The following is a 19,411-nucleotide window of genomic DNA, read 5'->3' as shown; positions in this document are numbered from 1 at the left end:
CACACACATACACGCGCGGAATTCTTTCCGTTTGGATGCCATTTAGCATCGAGAAAGATCCGGAAAATAATCTGCCAGTTCCTCTGGGAATTTAAAAATACATTCATGTGAAAGAGTTTATTTGAATGTTTTCTATCCATGTAACACTGTGACCAAATATGTTTCAATCAAGTGCTATTAACAGACGGTTATCGAGTTAGCATTAACCACTGGTGGGCTTCCAGTATCGAGGAACCCTAGCAACCTAGTTTGTTATTTTGTTTAAATGTTCACTTCACTAGTTTCACTCCTCAAGACTAGTCGTCTTTATTTCAAGCTTCCTGAAATCTTCCAAATTGTTACCACTCAAGAGGTTATGGGTGTAGTTACTTAACAATCGATCCCGGGATAGGAACAGTCAACATTATACGATGTTTCGATTAAAAACGCGAAAAATACTCGGACTGTTATTTAATACGTTTTGTTTAATTTTTTTGGATTGCTTTTTCATAGGTCAATATACATTGATATGGGAAGGTATGATATCTCTTAGTGCAATGTTTACTATTTGCAAGGTATGGTGAATTGCTCAAACTATTACGTCTCTACACCTCCTCTCAAGTTCACCAGTCCTAATCCTCTACGATGTTCAACAAACAAGACTTTGCCTAAGGCTTTAGTTAATGTATCTGCCACCTGACTCTGGGATGAAACCTTCACTAGCTTTAGGATTTTTTCGTGTACTTTTTCTCGCAGAAAATGGTAGCGCACATCGTAATGCTTTGATCGTCGTGTTTCAGGATTTTCCGAAACATTAATGCATCCGGAATTATCCTCGTACATTTTCACCGGAAGCTGTACCTGGAGATTCAAATCAGCCATGACTTTAAGTAGCCACAGCACTTCCTTTGCGGCGTCGCAAGCTGCAACATACTCGACTTCACAGCTAGAGAGAGCTACAATGGCCTGTTTACGGCTGCACCATTGTACGATGTTTCCATAAACCTTAATGAAGAATCCAGTTGTTGATTTTCGATCCACAAGGCCGTTGGCCCAATCTGCGTCAACGTAGCAGCTGATTGCCGGATCGTCTTGATGTTTTGTGTAGAGAAGGCCAACGTTGATAGTCCCACTAAGGTACCGCAAAATTCGCTTTAAACACTGCCAATGCTCTTGCGTCGGGTTCTCCTGGAAACGAGATAGGTACGTCAGCGCAAAGCATATGTCGGGTCGGGTACCTGACATAAGGTACATCAGACTGCCTACCAGTTCACGGTAGGGCTCGTCGACTTTATCATCTCCAACGCCAGGCTTTAGCTTCAGGTTTTGTTCCATTGGGGTCGCTGCGGTATTGCATCCAGATTCCGAATTTCTCCAGCAACCGCTCGGTATAAGCTCCTTGATCGATCTGCTAAACTCCTTTCTCTGGATACATACGAATACAAAGTCCTATGAAGTTGCTTGGTTCCCCCAGATCCGTCATACGAAACTCTCCAGCAAGACTGTCATGTACTTCATCTACTACCGCTGCATTGCTTCCGCACAACAACATATCGTCCACATATATTACCAAGTAAACAACAGTATCCCCATTGATTTTATAGTATAGACAAACATCTGCTGCTGACTGCCGGAAGCCTAAGCTGGTGATGAAGTCATGGAACCGATCATTCCAACATTTTGGGCTCTGCTTCAAGCCATACAATGAGCGACGCAACTTCAAAATACACCCCGGCCTCAAGATCGTTCCATCGGGTGGGTGCATATACACGTCTTCTTTGAGCATTCCATTGAGAAACGCAGTTTTAACGTCAAGATGTCGGAAGTGAAAAACGTTTTGCACGCCAAGAGCCAACACAAATCGTATCGTGGGAAGACGAGCTACTGGTGCATACGATTCTGCAAAATCCACTCCACGTTTCTGCAGAAATCCACGTGCCACCAGTCGCGCCTTGCATTGCTTTAGATTTCCATCACCTGTGTCCTTTCTTTTAAACACCCACTTTGAGCTAATGACCTTTACGTTTCCCGGATCTTTCACAACCGTCCACGTTTCATTCATTTCCAATGCTTCCATCTCCGATTTGACCGCTTGCATCCACTGATCTTCATCCACTCGACCTTTAATGTCCTGATATGATTCCGGTGCATCCGAAACGAAGCATTCAAGGGCCATTGCAAGGTTCGCCGAAAGATCGTACTCCCCGCTTCTCATCCAGGTAGGCGGCTGACGGTTTCGTCCTGGATTTTGGCTATCTTCCGGTGGCTCCTCCTCTGGATATTGCACTTCTTCCGGAAAAACGTCTTCCATATCATCAAACCCATCCCCAACTGACAAAAATTCGTCCGGATCTTGATTTTCGTTTTCAGGTCTCTTACTAGCTTCAATGTCACTCACGTCAACCACAAGAGGTAGTTCTTCATGAACTTGATTTCTGATCGCACCTTTTTTCAGCTCGTTAAACTTTACACTCCGCGAACAAATGATTTTCTGCCTGGCGGCATCCCACAGTCTCCAACAATTCACCCCGTAACCGAGAAAAACACATTCCACGGAGCGATCGTCGAGTTTCTTCGTTTGTTCCTTCGGGATCGTCGAGAACGCCTGACATCCAAAAATTCTGAGATTCGACAAGTCCGGCTTTCTTGAAAACCAACCTTCAAATGGTGTCTTTCCCTGCACAGCTCGGGTTGGGCTCCGATTGGTGAGATAAACAGCGGTGTTCATTGCTTCACCCCACAGCCTTTTGCCCAAGGCGGCATCGATCAACATCGCACGAGTCTTTTCGCAGAGGGTGCGATTTATTCGCTCAGCCACACCGTTTAACTCTGGAGTGTAAGGAGCGTAATACCCTCAGCAACACAGAATTCCTTCATCTCTCTGCTTCGGTATTCTCCGCCATTGTCGCACCGGATTCGCTTCATTTTGGTCTCAAAATGCGTCGTTGCCATTGCGTGGAATTCCTTCAATTTCGAAAAAGTTTCATCTTTCGTCCTCATCAGATACACAACAACCATGTGCGTCCAGTCGTCGGTAAACGTTATATAGTATTTATACCCATCATAGGTGGTGGGCGTGATTGGACCGCACACGTCACTGTGTACTAGCTCAAGCGGTTTTGTGGCTCTGGTTCGTGTACCACCGATGTGTGCTCTCGTCTGCTTTGCGCGGGCACAATCCTCACAAAAATCCAACTTTTCAGACAACTTGTCTTCTACACCAGTGACCATGCCGTGTCGAACAAGTGAGCAGACACTCTCCATGTTGAGATGTCCTAGACGACGATGCCATATGGAATTGACGTTCACTTCGGCCACTGCTGCTTGCGCTGATAATCGCCGCTGTGCTTTAATCCTCAACCAGTAGATGCCGTTCTTCACAACAGCTCGAGCAAACACCACTCCGTTTTTCGAAATACTAGCGCCCTGCCTGTCAAAGACGACTTTGTTGCCACGTTCTATCAGTTTTTGCACCGACAACAAGTTATCCCTGCATTCCGGAACATAAATCACGTCATGAAGAGTCACCTTTACTTCCTCCTCTCCATCCGCTATGCATCCCACTATGTGGCCACCCATGGTGCCACACATCTTTACACCATCCATAGCGATGGCGATCTGAAACGGTGACGTCAACTCCGCCACACCGGAAAACAGCGTTACATCGTTAACGAGGTGTTCAGAACACCCTGAATCGAGAATGAACCAAGTTTCGCTCACCTGCGAGAAGCTGGAACTGTGGACTGCCATAGCAAATGCTCTATCCTCGCTTTTGACAACTGCTGCTCTGCCGTCTGTGCCGGTACTCGCTTTTTGCGGACAATTTGCCATCAGATGCTGTTCAGATTCACAGATGAAGCACTTGCGTTTCTGTCTTACCACTTTCTGCTTTCGTCCTTGTAGGCTCATAGCTGATGAAGTCGCCTGCGACGATGCATCTTCCGATATCGAACAACTAGCAGCGCTCATACGGAGTTCCTCCTCCAAGAAAATAGATTTTGCCTTCGTCAAAGTCAAAGCTTCTTCGTCCATAGTTTGCAACGCAGCAATGACCGGTCGAAACTTTTCCGGCAACAACATCAACAATCGCACCACCTTATCAATTTCATCGAACTCTTTCCCAACGTCGCGCAGCTCCCGGATGATTTTTTCGAAACGCATGAAGAATGTTTGCAGTTTTTCATCTTCACGAAGTTTGAGGTTATGTAGCTCCATTTCCAACAACAAACGTTTGGCTACACTCGACCGGTTGAATGTGTCCTTCAAGACCTTCCACACATCGAAGGTCGTGGTACAGTCACGAGTCATGTCGAGAAGATCGTCATGGATACACCGTATGACCAAGCCTTTTGCCTTCTTGTCATCCCGTTTCCATTCATCCTCCGGCTCCTCCGGCTGTTCCCCCTTCACATGTTCCAGCAAACCTTTTTCGTCGAGCATAACCTCCATTCGATAACTCCATTCCGCATAGCCAGCTCCTGCAAACTGCCGGATTCCAATTCTTTCGACGCTTTCTTCGGCCATTTCGTGCGGGTCCATAACCTGTAGTTACTTAACAATCGATCCCGGGATAGGAACAGTCAACATTATACGATGTTTCGATTAAAAACGCGAAAAATACTCGGACTGTTATTTAATACGTTTTGTTTATTTTTTTTGGATTGCTTTTTCATAGGTCAATATACATTGATATGGGAAGGTATGATATCTCTTAGTGCAATGTTTACTATTTGCAAGGTATGGTGAATTGCTCAAACTATTACGTCTCTACAATGGGTACTTCAAGCAAGGATTCGGTGCACGGAATACCCCAGTTCAGCGGAGGTCCAGGATTTCACAACTGGAGTTTCCGGGTACGGATGTTCCTGGACGCACAAGGAGTGGTCAAGACGTTGACAGATGATCCCCCAGCGGACACTGCGGAGGCCGCGGTGAAGACGAAATTTGACGAGACGGACAGAAAAGCGAAGTCACTGTTGATCGGTTTCCTTGGCGATGACTTCCTGGAAATCGTTCTAGATAAAACTTCTGCGAAAAAAAATGTGGCAAGCTCTCGAAAATTCCTTTGCTAAGAAGTCTCTGGTGACGCAGGACCTGAATCGGAAGGGTATTTTCGTCGTCTTCAAGACTGGCTGAGCCGATCGTTATTCAAGTTGCCAAGGACGGCAAAACACTCGTGGCGAGAACGAAGGGCGTGATCGATGGCTGCAGCAACAAAGGTATTCGGGTAAATATCAACGAGGTGCTGTATATCCCCGACCTACGGGATAACCTGATGTCCGTTAAACGACTGGCAATTGCTGGAATTTCGGTGCTGTTTGATGGTCGTCAAGCAGTGTTACGGAAGGAGAACCAAGTGATTGCCACAGCCCATTTGAAGGGCAGTTTGTATGAGCTGGAAATCAACGTGGATCCACCGGCAGCAAACATGTGCGATGCAGAGGTGAGCGGATTGTGGCATCGTCGACTTGGCCATCTCAATGAAATGGCGATGGCAAAACTGGTGCAGCACAACATGGTGAATGGCATCAACGTGAAACCAAAGGCCATTGGGTTCTGCGATCCCTGTATACAAGGTAAGCAGAGCCGCGAACCTTTCAGCGGAACTAGACAGCGAGCAACCCGGGTTTTGGAACGAATCCACTCGGACGTCTGTGGTCCTATTGATCCACCGGCGTGGGACGGGTCGCGATATTTTGTTTCCTTTATCGATAACACACGGACTTCGTGGTTATCTACCTGATGAAGAAGAAGTCCCAAGTTTTCGAGAAATTCCGTGAGTTCGAAGCAATGGCTACAGCGGCGACAGGCAAGGCGATTTCCAGACTGACCGTAGATCAAGGAAGGGAGTACTGCTCCAACGAACAGAAGGCGTGGTACAGATCCAAAGGCATTCAAGTGGAGCCAACGGTCGCTTATACTCCCCAGCAGAACGGTGTAGCAGAACGTTTCAACAGGACGCTCATCGAGAAGGTACGTGCTATGCTCTTCGATTCACAAGTCCCAAAGAATTTGTGGTCTGAAGCCGCCTACACCGGAGTGTACCTGCTGAACCGAAGTCCTACGGCAAGCCTCCAGTGTGAAAAGACGCCAGCTGAACTGTGGTTCGGTACGAAGCCAAGTGTAGAGAAGGTTCGCATATTCGGATGCAAGGCATTTGCGTGGATTCCAAGCCAGACAAGGAAGAAGCTCGATCCGAAAAGCGTGGAGGTAGTCATGATGAGGTATGCCCCTAATGGCTACAGGCTCTGGGACAGAAAGCATCGGAAGATCATCGTAGCCCGAGATGTCAAGTTTGACGAAACACGTTTTCCTTATGGTGCAGAACCAGATGAATCATCACAAGCTCCCCTGGTCGTCGTATTCCCGCTTGAACAAGAGGGGGAAGCTGAAGATGTACAAGCTGACGTGGCAGAATCAGGTAACGATTCCCAAGAAGAAGATCCGCAGTCCGACGACGAAGCTCAACCAGACGAGCCTGACGATCCGACACCACCAGCGCTCCCTTCGCAACCAGAACACTGCGAGTCCGACGGACAAACGCAAGTGAGGCGCAGCGAACGGGAGCGCACGCTCCCTGGTAAGTTATTTGATTACTTTACCTGTTACGGAGCAACTTCTGGCGGTCTACTTTCCATAGATACTCCACAAAGCTATGATGAGATAGCTGGACGAGATGACAGCAAGGATTGGTTACGTGCAGTCAAAAGCGAACTAGGCTCTCTGAAGAGGAACAACGTGTGGCAGTTAACGACGTGCCAGGCTGACGTGAAACCCCTCAAATCGAAATGGGTCTTCAGACTGAAGGAGGACGACAATGGTAGGCCCGTTCGCTACAAAGCACGTTTAGTGGCGAAGGGCTATCTCCAGAAGCCGGAACAAGATTTCGAGGAAACCTACGCACCGGTGGCAAGGCTGGCCACAATCCGAGCTGTGCTGGCCGTCGGAGTTCATCATAAGTATCATTTTCATCAAATGGATGTACGGACTGCTTTCCTGCATGGAAGTTTGAAGGAAACCATCTACATGGCCGTTCCGGATGGAGTTCAAGCGAAGCCTGGTCAAGTTTGCAATCCGGTCAGAGTTCCGATGGAGAAAGGCCTCTCACTGGAACCGACAGGCCAACGCACCGACGAACCATATCGCGAGCTTTTGGGAGCCATATGTATCTCATGCTGTGTGTTCGACCTGACGTATGTTTTCCGGTTGGATATCTGGGTCGTTTCCAGCAAAACCCTACGACTCAACACTGGCAAGCACTGAAGCACGTGGTCCGGTACATTCAATTAACCAGAGGTATGACGCTACTATTCCGGCGAGAGGAATCGAGCGTACCATTGGTCGGGTACGCGGATGCGGATTAGGCCTCCGATGTCACCGATAGGAAATCTGTTAGCGGTTACCTGTTCAAGGTGTTCGGATGTCCCGTCTCCTGGTGTAGAAAGAAGCAGCAGACAGTAGCAACATCATCCAGCGAGGTAGAATATGTAGCTCTGAGTCTGGCGGCGACTGAAGCGATTTGGCTGAACGGAGTTCTGGAGGATCTGCAAAAAGCTAGCGCACCGGTTACTATCTACGAAGATAACAGGGGCTGAATCTACATGGCGAAGAATTTGGAGATGAAGAGCACCAAGCATATCGACGTCAAGCATCACTTCCTCCGTGATCACGTGGCGTCTGGATCCCTGAAAATCGAACCTATCAAGACCGAAGATCAGATAAGCTAGCGCACCGGTTACTATCTACGAAGATAACAGGGGCTGCATCTACATGGCGAAGAATTTGGAGATGAAGAGCACCAAGCATATCGACGTCAAGCATCACTTCCTCCGTGATCACGTGGCGTCTGGATCCCTGAAAATCGAACCTATCAAGACCGAAGATCAGATAGCGGATATATTTACCAAGCCGTTGGAGTCTACCTGTTTCAAGGCTCTACGATCAAACCTAGGATTAACTGTTTGAGAGGGGGTGTTGAAGTGTAGTCATCCAGTCTAAGCAACCCTATGTTTATTTGTACCGACTACCAACCTTAGACCCCTAGCAACCTAGTTTGTTATTTTGTTTAAATGTTCACTTCACTAGTTTCACTCCTCAAGACTAGTCGTCTTTATTTCAAGCTTCCTGAAATCTTCCAAATCGTTACCACTCAAGAATTTGAATGTTTCCTATCCATGTAACACTGTGACCAAATGTGTGGGCTTCCAGTATCGAGGAAAATGTGGAAATATCTAATCGTTACTGAAAATAATCTGCCAGTTCCTCTGGGAATTTAAAATTACATTCATGTGAAAAAGTTTATTTGAATGTTTTCTATCCATGTAACACTGTGACCAAATACATTTGGTTTTGTGATTTTTCAATCAATCGCAATTAACAGGATAGCTTCTGAAGATTATTCTTCCCCATCAGTAGGATATTTCCGTATCCAATATTGGATGCATAAAACCTTGTGCCTCCAACGTAAGCTCTCGTTTTCGAAGTCCCCCAAATATTCATTCATTCAGATTCAACTTCAAACAAATGATCTCTAAATCAACGATAGTCCTACGTCACCCTTGCGGTTATACCATAGATATAACCCACTTCCTGTTTTTGGGTTTCCCGGGTCGAAAATACTCCATACCAAGTCTTCTAACATACCCTTATGCAACTCCTTCAATGAGAAATTTAATCGTCAACTTTTGACCGTCCGGATTTAAAAGCATTTTCTGAATGCATGCTTTTTATTACGGACATGGGTTTGTGAAATTCACATTGATTTTTGATGTTTTACAATTTTTTGTTAACAGCTAGGTACTATGTTTGACACTAAACTAAATTGACACAATAAAAACTATCAGTCACATTAATTCAACATGCAAAAAAGCAACCGGTTTGGCCGGTTGCTTCGATCTCCCGGCTTAAGGAGCGACAGGGAGAGGATGTTGTAAATACCAGATCGGCTATGTCTGGCGGACACAAAGTATCTCAGGATGTCCAACTCCTTCACTGTGGGGTCAAAAATCATGAAGTTGCTTGATAGTGCTGCTGCTGGAATAATTTTTATTGCAAGCTTAATAAACGTAATATTTAAGAAAATTTGTTCCATTAAAATATTTTTTGTAGTTTTTTTTTCACAGCCATGATGATATTGAATGTAATGAAAAAGTGTCCGGATAAAAAAGCGTCCGGATTCAGAAGCATCACTGTATCTCGATTTTTTATTCGGAACTTGCTACGAAATTTTATTTGCACGATAATATAACCTATGCAAAATATTAGCTCATTCGAACTTCATTTATTAGTGTTGCAGACGTTTAAATTTAAGTTTTTTGAAAACCGAAAAATCACCAGAAATCGGGGTTTTAAAGGGTGTGTCACATCAAATTGCATCACGGAAAAAAGCTGTAGAAATTCGCCCAGTAGATGGATCCTTTTGAAAATTTTAGACAGTAAAATAAAAACTATTAAACAACTTTTGGCATTTTCTTTTCATTCATACTTCGAGCCCAAGCCCGTATGCTCGCACCTTCCTCTTTACCCCGTCCATAAGGTTCTGTACAACGTCAGGTTGTAGTTTTTTTTGAACAGAAATCCATTTTCTCTTGAAGTCCGCTTCGATTTGACAACTTTTGGGTTCTTCCGGAGGGCCTGCTTCATAATCGCCCAATATTTCTCTATTGGGCGAAGCTCCGGCGCGTTGGGCGGGTTCATTTCCTTTGGCACGAAGGTGACCCCGTTGGCTTCGTACCACTCCAACACGTCCTTTGAATAGTAACACGAAGCGAGATCCGGCCAGAAGATGGTCGGGCCCTCGTGCTGCTTCAATAGTGGTAGTAAGTGCTTCTGTAGGCACTCCTTAAGGTAAACCTGCCCGTTTACCGTGCCGGTCATCACGAAGGGGGCGCTCCGCTTTCCGCAAGAGCAGATCGCTTGCCACACCATGTACTTTGGCAAACTTGGATAGTTTCTGCTTGCGAATCTCCTCCGGAACGCTGAATTTGTCCTCTGCGGAGAAGAACAACAGGCTCGGCAGCTGACGAAAGTCCGCTTTGACGTAGGTTTCGTCGTCCATTACCAGGCAATGCGGCTTCGTCAGCATTTCGGTGTACAGCTTCCGGGCTCGCGTCTTCCCCACCATGTTTTGCCTTTCGTCGCGGTTAGGAGCCTTCTGAACCTTGTATGTACCCAGGCCCTCCCGCTGCTTGGTCCGCTGGACGAATGAACTTGATAAATTCAGCTTATTGGCGACATCCCGGACCGAACTTCTCGGATCACGTCTAAACTGCTTAACTACGCGCTTGTGATTTTTTTTACTGACGGAGCATCCATTTTTGCCGTTCTTCACCTTCCAGTCGATGGTTAGGTTCTCGAAGTATCGTTTTAGTACTCTGCTGACCGTGGATTGGACGATTCCCAGCATCTTACCGATGTCCCGATGTGACAACTCCGGATTTTCGAAATGAGTGCACAGGATTAATTCACGACGCTCTTTTTCGTTCGACGACATTTTTCCAAATTTACGAAAAATTGACAGTGAAGCATGGCCAACGTGATCCATACACTCTTATCTGATTATAAGCGATAGCTGAAGATATAATTCCTAAAAATTAAATTTCTACAGCGTTTTTTCCGTGATGCAATTTGATGTGACACACCCTTTAAAGAAAAATTGATGCCAAATGTCTTAAAATTGCATGACACGTCGAGATCTACAGTTATCTCAAGAAAATTGTTTTTGTCAAAAATCGATTTTTCAGCCGGAAAACGACCAGGTGCAAAAAAAAAACATTTTTTTGTCAAAAAAAAATTCGAGATAACTGTAAATCTCGACGAGTAATGCAATTTTAAGACATTTGGCATTCAAATTTTCCTCGATTTCCGGTGATTTTTCGTTGTTCAAAAAAATTCAAATGTTAACGTTTGTGACACCAGTAAATAAAGTCCGAATGAGCTAATATTTTTGCATAGGGCATATTGCTTCCTTTCCTGAAGAAACATGACTTGTCTGTGCTGTTTTGGTCGGATTTGGTATCCTGCCATTATGGAAAAAAGGCCACGGAGTGGTATGCCGCTAACAAGATGCAGGTTGTGCCCAAAGATAAGAACCCTCCCAACACACCAGAACTTCGCCCAATCGAAAAATATAGGTCGATAGTTAAGCAGAACCTTAAGAAGACCCAAAACACTGTTAGCAGCGAGAAGCAGTTCAAAGCAAACTGGCGGCGAAGAAAGTGGATAAGGTGACTGTACAAAATCTAGGACTAGGTGGACCGGAATCTTAACTGAGTATATTTTCCGTCTTTTATACATATTGAACTTCAAAAAGAAAGATACTTTGATTTTTTGAATAAACAAATAATCGATTTACACGCAATTTAGTTTAACCAATTTTTGATCCGAACACCGGTGGCTTATGGTTATTTTTTACAGTTACACTTTCGGGGATATTTTATTTTATAATGAACAATATCGACAAGAAAACAAGAAAAAGAAAATAATGTTCATAGGAATCTTTTTATATCATTTTTTATGCCCAATCTAAAAAAAAGGCATTAGTTCTTAGTTTACCAAGAATACAGAGACAAAGAATATTAGGAATATGCAAACTTTATATTCCAGAACCTCTATCATGTAGTAATTATCTAGAAGGTCGTTATACAGGGTGCGGCAGCATAACTTCCTTTTTTAAAATGCGCGCCACTCTGTTAGTTGATGTCATAGCGGAGCGCTAGTGGCCTCGTTTAAGAGGGGATACTGTAAAGTTTTGTCCCGGCACGGTTCAGTCGCCATCATGCGTTGCAATAGTGAGGAGCGTGCCTTTGCCGTTGAGGTTTACTTTTCAAGCGGATGTTCGGTTATTGCGATGAAGCCCACTTTCATTTGTGTGGGTCGGTTAACAAACAAAACATGCGCTACTGGGCTGACACCAACCCTCGAGAATTGCATCAAAAGCCTTTGCATTCATCCAAAGTCACAGTGTGGTGTGCAATTTCCTCAGCGCAAATTATTGGCCCCTGGTTTCTTGAGGAAAATGAGGTTACAGTGACAGTGAATTCGGACTGGTATATAATCATGCTACAATTTTTTTTTCCCACGGCTAGGAAATTTGGATTTGGGGGACACTTGGTTCCAACAAGATGGTGTAACAGCACACACTTCAAGAGCATCGATGGCTGTTTTGAGAGAACACTTTCCAGAGTGCCGATCTGTCCCCTTGTGATTTTTTTCTATGGGTTTTTTTTTAAATCCTGTGTTTATGTGAACCATCCAAGAACCCTACAAGATTTGAAGACCAACATCCAAGAAGAAATTGCCAACATAACACCTGCTATGCTAACAAGAGTCATGACAAACGCCAGAAATCGGTTTACGCAATGTATGGAGAATGGGGGACGTCACATAACAGATTTGATCTTCAAAGTAATGTAAATAAAAACTTTAATCATGTGCCTACATTATAAAAAATAAATAAACATTTTCCGATGCATACAATAGTTTTTATTGAGTTTTGAAAAATGTAAGTTATGCTGCCGCACCCTGTACATTCTTCTCTTCCATAAAAGACCCGAAAACACGCTTCAACCAAGGCGGTATAATAAGGTGAATCGTTATGTCAGAATTGCTATTCAGCCATTACTTGAATTCGAATTGACAGCGGCCAAACGGCTAGAGTATTCCGAGGAAGAGGACAACAAATGGCATGCAATATATGGGCAATGGGGAGTACAAACCGCTATGTGTTTGTTGCGCATAAACGTTGTTTTTGTTTGAGCTGTTGGCATCATTGTTGCGATTCGGTGACTGCTGAAAGTTATTGTTTCCATTGCTGTTACGTAAACTGACCAGACGTCAACAAAATGTCCCTCGTAGGATTACGTCCCGCGAAACGTCCCGCATTCGGCAAAAGGAACGAAAATGACCCGCGATATCAATATATTTCAGTATTACAATTTGATCATGTTGATTTTCTTAAATGGATGAACCTCAAAATAAAACTTTTATTTGTCAGACTGTTCAAGAGCACTTCCAATGCATTCAATGATTAATACGTTGAGCTGGTTTCATCGCACCGACAGTGGACTTTTTGTATACAGAGTGTCAACAGGAAACGACAGCAACAAAATCGGAAAATTGATTTTTATAAAGATTTATTTTTAAGATTTTTAAAAACATTCATAATGATTTTTAGAAAAGTCCCCTTTTAATCCGCAGGGACCAACGTGAGTCAAACGAAAAGTTCGTCTATGGTCCGCTAGCTCGGTCACGGCTTAACGTGTCAAATAAGCCGGAAGAACTAGTGTATGCTGGACAGGAAGAGGCAGGGTTGTTTGATGAAGTATCGCAAATGAAACAAATGATGACCGGAACCTCAATCATGGCTGATGAAAAGAGGTATGTCGACATGTTCTTTTACCTTTCCGTGGCTTTGGTAGTCAGCTATCTCTCCATTTTGGCCATTCGCTTAAAAGTTTTCTATAGGCCGCAGTTGGGGTATGTTGAGAAGGTTGGCGGCCTACGCGACAATGTTTATCTCCAACCGATCCATTATCCATTCTCCAGTGCTCTTTTGGCATAATGGGCCCGTTTCGGCATAAAGACCACATCACCTTCGCAAGTTTCGGCAAGCACTTCGTGCTCGTTCCCCGTTCACCATATGACTCGAAAGAAGAGCGGCTTGGACATTCCCTTCTCGTCTGTCAGAGAAGGACCTTCTTCGAGAACTTGATGTGGATGATATATTCGACGTCATCGCTTACCTGGGGAACGTATAGTACCCGGTTTCCGGCCATTCGTTGAATGCTAGCATCAAGCACTCTCGTCTTCCATTATGAACACGAAAAGAAGTTTTTCACTTCTTTCGCCGGAAAGAAGTTTTTCACCAGCACCTGAAGCTACTCCTTCTGGGTGATTGCCTGCTGCTCAGATACTGCCGGTCTCGTCTGACGCTTCCGCATAAAAATGTCCATTTTGGCCAGATTCTCCTTCACCGTTTGGCCGGTTCCTTCGATCTCCCGGCTTAAGGAGCGACAGGGAGAGGATGCTGTAAATACCAGATCGGCTATGTCTGGCGGATACAAAGTGTCTCAGGATGTCCAACTCCTTTGCTGTGGGGTCAAGCTGATAGTATGAAAAAATCATGAAGTTGCTTGATAGTGCTGCTGCTGGTTATCAACAGCCTTGAATAATTTTTGTTGCAAGCTTAATGAACGTAAATTTAAGGAAAATTTGTTCCATTAAAATATTTTTTTGTAGTTTTTTTTTCATCGCCATCCGAAAATAGTCCATTTTCTTTTTAATGCATACGTTAACACTAAATTGGATGAAAAATAGATTGAAATTTTCGAGCATTCCGTTCGGTAATTTGAATAAAATGGTTGAATTTGAATCGTGCTTGCCAGGCTTTAACCCTTTCATTACGGCAGTGTGCTCCGCCAAAGTGCTACCCCTGTACGGAGCACTGCACCGAAAAGTATGCACATCGCGCTGGTGTGATCGAAGAGCAGTATGAATTTCATGTCGTCTAAAGACGACGCTCGGACTCACAGGACGTCGCGCGGATGTCGTCGATAGACGACGCTCGTAATGAAAGGGTTAATGCTCTAACTGAGCAAGTGATTTTCAGGCGTAAACAAAATCTAAACCACCGAAAAATCACAAGTGAATGACGATGCTTGGAAAGAAATAATACAGATCAGGTTTAATTGCAAGGACACACGTTAAGTGTTTCACGAATAAATGAGACTCGCTAAACTATGGTTTATTTTCACATAACGTATATACAGGGTTTTCCAACTTTAAATTCCGAAAGTAAATTGAAATAAAACACACTTAGAATTCAAACTTCGATGAAACTTTTATTTCAAATTAAAGTTTGGTTTATGCCATAATGTGTGAAATACAACATCATTCAAATATCCACCTAGGGCTTCCTCGCACACCTTGATCCGGAACAGGTAATTTTCGATGACTTTTCGGCACATATGGGGCGGTATCTCGGTCATAACTTCACTAATGTTGTCTTTCAAATGTTCAAGAGTTTGCGGAGAGTTGGCATACCCCCCCACAAAAAAAAAGTCTAGCGGGTTCAAATCGCATGATCTGGACGGCCAATTGGCATCACCAAAACGCGAAATTATGCGTCCCTCAAATTTCGTTCGCAATATGGCCATGTTCGGTCGTGTTGTGTGTTACGTGGCGCCGTCCTGCTGAAGCCACATGTCATCCGTATCCATATCTTCAATTTGTGGCAAAATAAAATCGGTTAACATGCGGCCATAGCGCTCACCATTCACAGTTACCGTCTCGCCGTCCTCATTTTCAAAGAAATACGGCCCGATGACTCCACCAGACCATAATGCGCACCAAACAGTGACTTTTGACGGATGCAATGGCCTCTCAACAATCACGTGTGGATTTTCTGAGCCCCATATACGGAAATTTTGGGTGTTCACATAGCCACCGAGTTCGAAATGTGCCTCATCGCTGAAGAAAATTTGATGTGAAAATTCAGCATTTTGCTGCTGTTGTTCGTTCACCCAATCGACGTATGCCCGACGCATTCAATGGTCACCACGCTCTAATTTTTGTACCAGTTGGACTTTATATGGATGTAGGTGCAAGTCCAAATGCAAAATTCGCCACAATGATGTGTTTGACAAGCCCAATTGCTGAGCACGCCGTGGAATCGAAACATTCGGGTCATCCTCCACACTGGCAGCAACAGCAGCAATATTTTCTGCCGAACGCACATTACGATGATGCACAGGTTTCACAATATCCGCTACGGATCCAGTTTGTTCGAATTTACGCACTACATTAGCGATTGTGTGCTCTGTAGGCCGTCCATGACGACCAAAATCCGTCCGTAATGCTCGAAAAACATTTGCCGGTTTTTCATCATTTTTATAGTATAATTTAACAAAATTAACACGTTGTGCGATGCTAAAACGATCCATATTGTAAAATGGCAGACATTCAACTAACGATATGACGCTTTGGTTGACAGCTATGTCAAACGGTTGTCAGCGCAGGGCTGTATACTTTCGGAAGCCCGAAGTGGAAAACCCTGTACATAACGTTTTGTTTCTTGTGTCCCGCGTTATACCTTTGACCATCTGGTCACTTTAGTTTCACGGGACGTGAGGAATGTTGCCGTTGCTGCTGGGATTGACAATTCAGCTATTGTGAGAGCTGTACTAGTGGGTATATGGAAGAACCACTACCGGCGGGATAGTGTCGTACTGCTGCGTACATTCGCTTTGGTCACATTAATCGTTGGCGACCCATTACGATTGAGTGAGTTCAGCGGTACGCTGTTCACCCGTGGATATTCAAGCATGTCATTTCCCGGCGACTGCCTATTCAGCTGGAGATTAAACTGATTGTGCAGGTTGTGGGACACTACAGCTGATTCGATAGAAACCGAACCAACGTATATAACTGTTGGTGTGGTGTGAAAACGCTCTGTAGCATAAAGATCAGACCTGGATTGTTTATAAACAAAAATTTTCGCTGTCACTTTTCATCCCCTCCCGCATCTTCTATGCGGTAGGGGATGAAAAAAATATGTTTGTTTCGAGCATCCAGTTATGGTATGGTCTGATTCTTACTCCAATGAAACCACAATCAATCAATACGTTTTTATGTTATTTTATGGCTCTTTATAATTTCAATTTCAATTAATAACAGGAAAAAAGTCGGATTTTGTTATTTGTGTTGGAGTATCAAAAATTACTCTGTTTTGAGGATGCTGAATTAGATGACTATTAAAACTGATTGCAAACAGAGGAAACATATGTTCTGGAGTTTTTACCAATGACCAATGAAGCCTAAAAAATACTCAATAGCAATATTACAGAGAAGCTCAACGTTCGGTCTGTGACACCGTGCGCGAGTATACGAGTTATGATTTTGCACCCGAGTACAGGAGGGTTAAGAAGGGCCCTAAAATATCAGTTTTCCAACAGTTTTCGCATCTTCGTGGATGATCTCACATTAAAAAACTAAGCTAAGCTAAGTTTGGTTTCTGATAATAAAAAGTTGAAAAGTGGATGTTCCCATGTGGAACATAGTTCAATCGAAGCTGAAGAAAACCATCATTTACGATGTGACATTCATGTTCTCACCCTTCAGGAGCTAATTATATTCTCAAGATTATCAACCTCGACTTGTCTAGTAGCAATTACAGTTAACGGTAAGTTAATATTTCAATTTGTCATGTGGCTTAACGGCGCATTATATTCCATTCCCCAACGTTTTGATTAAAAGTTCCTAATCACTCACATGTGGCAAGAAGTTTGTCAAGTTTGCGCTCTTTTATGAATTGGATCGGAAAAGTTTTCCCTGCTAATCCCACAGCGGTTGAAAAAATGTAAAAGGGCTGTCGGTGAACAGAAAGCAAACAAACGGAAGCGAGCAACTTCAATTTGAATTTATAAGTGGCGTCTAAAGACCCTTTACAGGGTTAACAGAAGTGGCACTAGAAAATATGATTTATTCGTTCGACCGTATGGCTTGAACACAGCTTCAGACACGAGCAAGCAATACCATAGCCCGGGAACCACGTTCCTGTCCATTTCACGCCAAGTAAACTGCACCGTTCGATATCGCACTAACCGACATTTGGTGACGGAGAGCTGAAGTGAAGAAAATGTCTTCACGGTTTTAAACCTTTTATTTCACTTTGAACCACAGAGTTTGTCGGTTTTCTGTAGTCCGCAGGGAGCTTCGTCTCTCTTTTGTTTTATTGCTATTGTCATCCGCAGAGCACGAAAACCACCCACTGGGAGGGAGGATTTACGCCAGAGAAGACTTGCATTAAAAGTGGAGATTATATTTTTGCCTCTTCTTTACAGTCTCGTTTACCATTCATAATGCATTTTTTTAATTGAGAATTTATTCTTAATAAATCCTTAATCTTCATGGTGGTTAAATTGCCTGAGCGAAGTGCAAGTCATGTTCAAATTCCACAGTGGGTGGTGAGATGGAGGCGTCGCAGCTGCATGAATCATATGGTCTTTGATTATAGGCCTGTTACTCCCCCTGCATATTTTTTGTGAAAAATGATCCATTAACAATCTGCCATACATAACGGACGAATGCCATTTAGAGTGTTCTGTAAGTGAAAAAAATGGGGGTTCATGCATATATTTCGTTTTTAGATTCTTGTATAACGGTATCATTCATAAGACCTAATTTGGATTGCCGCTTCCATTCCTTTCAAATCCGTATAATAACGAAGGATAACTTTATGTTCGTTAAACAACTTATTTCCTCTCGCTGTCTGTCTAAAGCAACGCGTCACATCGTCTAGAAAACGAGGCCAACGAAAAAGGGACCGGAAACTAAATAAATCTTTCGTAAAATGTCAAATCCGGTACCGTTTCGGTTGCTATTTTTGATAGCTCAGGATCAAGACAGTAAATATGTTCAAGTATCAAAAGTGTTGTCGTTTCCGAAGCCTTTGACCTTTGGGTCCACAATTATGTGATACGACTGTGAAACTATATTACCATTGATTGGAAATCAATACGAGCAAGAAAATTTATTAATGTTGGCAACCAAGATTTTATAATCGGTCTTGTCGAAACATTCAAACAGCAACACTTTGCTGACGAGAATCAGCAGAATGATGATGACGCGGCCAAGCAGTTGTTTGATAACGCAACTGTTGTAAGTATTTGGTAAACATTTCAGTTCTACAATTTTAATAAGTTTAGGTAAAGTACAAATGCCCGCAATTCCTCTATAATGCCAGACCAAAGATTTGCATCTAGTTTTCAAGACAACAAACAATTTTCACATAAAAAATCACCGCGCCTTCAAACAATATCACCATTTTCTTGAAATGTAAAATCACTTCCAATTCGAAGAAAAAAAATCATCTCACAAATTTATTTATCTGTTAAACATTATTACTGTCTAATTGTCTTTGTCTATCAATTAATAAGAAGGGGTAGGTGAATAAGTGAAGAAAATATTCTGAAATAGGCATTGAACTATGAACAAATTCAAGTCATAGATATTACGTTTTCGAAAACGAGAAATGCACATGCTTCTCCGCTATTCAGATTGAACGAAACAATAAATTTAAAACGATAGTTTCTGCGGATGCCTTGTAGAGAGAACTACACGTGCTGCTGACCTAAAGATATAGACGTTAATATGGTTGCAGTGTTTTTTAGAGCAACGTGACGGCATCCGGAGAACCTTTTCCAAATTTATTGGAAACCGTGAAAGGGAAAAGTAATGGGTGGCAATCTAAAAATGGTGGTATAAGTAATGAACATACGAAAATTCGTTCAAACTCTTCCGTTCGAGCTTACCTTCCATTTTTTCTTTCCTTAAACAAAATCGATTTCAACGTATTCTCATTCAAACATGTCTTAAATAAAATAGTCGAATCAAAATATTGAGTGTGAAATATTAATATTTGAATTTGAATTCG

General features: G+C 43.3%; 1 protein-coding gene across 1 annotated transcript; it reads right to left on the bottom strand.

Moving 5' to 3' along the window:
- Positions 1 to 576: 576 nt before the first annotated feature.
- Positions 577 to 1,314, bottom strand: LOC129773874 (uncharacterized). The gene has a single exon (XM_055777534.1). It carries the CDS (start codon positions 1,312 to 1,314, stop codon positions 577 to 579), a length of 738 nt encoding a protein of 245 aa, XP_055633509.1.
- Between the last annotated feature and the right edge of the window lie 18,097 nt (positions 1,315 to 19,411).

The sequence above is a fragment of the Toxorhynchites rutilus genome, chromosome 3 (assembly GCF_029784135.1).
Source record: "Toxorhynchites rutilus septentrionalis strain SRP chromosome 3, ASM2978413v1, whole genome shotgun sequence".
Taxonomy (NCBI): Eukaryota; Metazoa; Arthropoda; class Insecta; order Diptera; family Culicidae; genus Toxorhynchites; species Toxorhynchites rutilus.
The sequence above is the reverse complement of the archived record's forward strand: the minus strand, read 5'-3'. Positions and strand labels throughout refer to the sequence as shown.

What these genes read in the sequence shown, in the direction of transcription:
- LOC129773874 (XM_055777534.1), bottom strand. Translation starts at nt 1,314, where the DNA reads ATGGAACAAAACCTGAAGCTAAAGCCTGGCGTTGGAGATGATAAAGTC.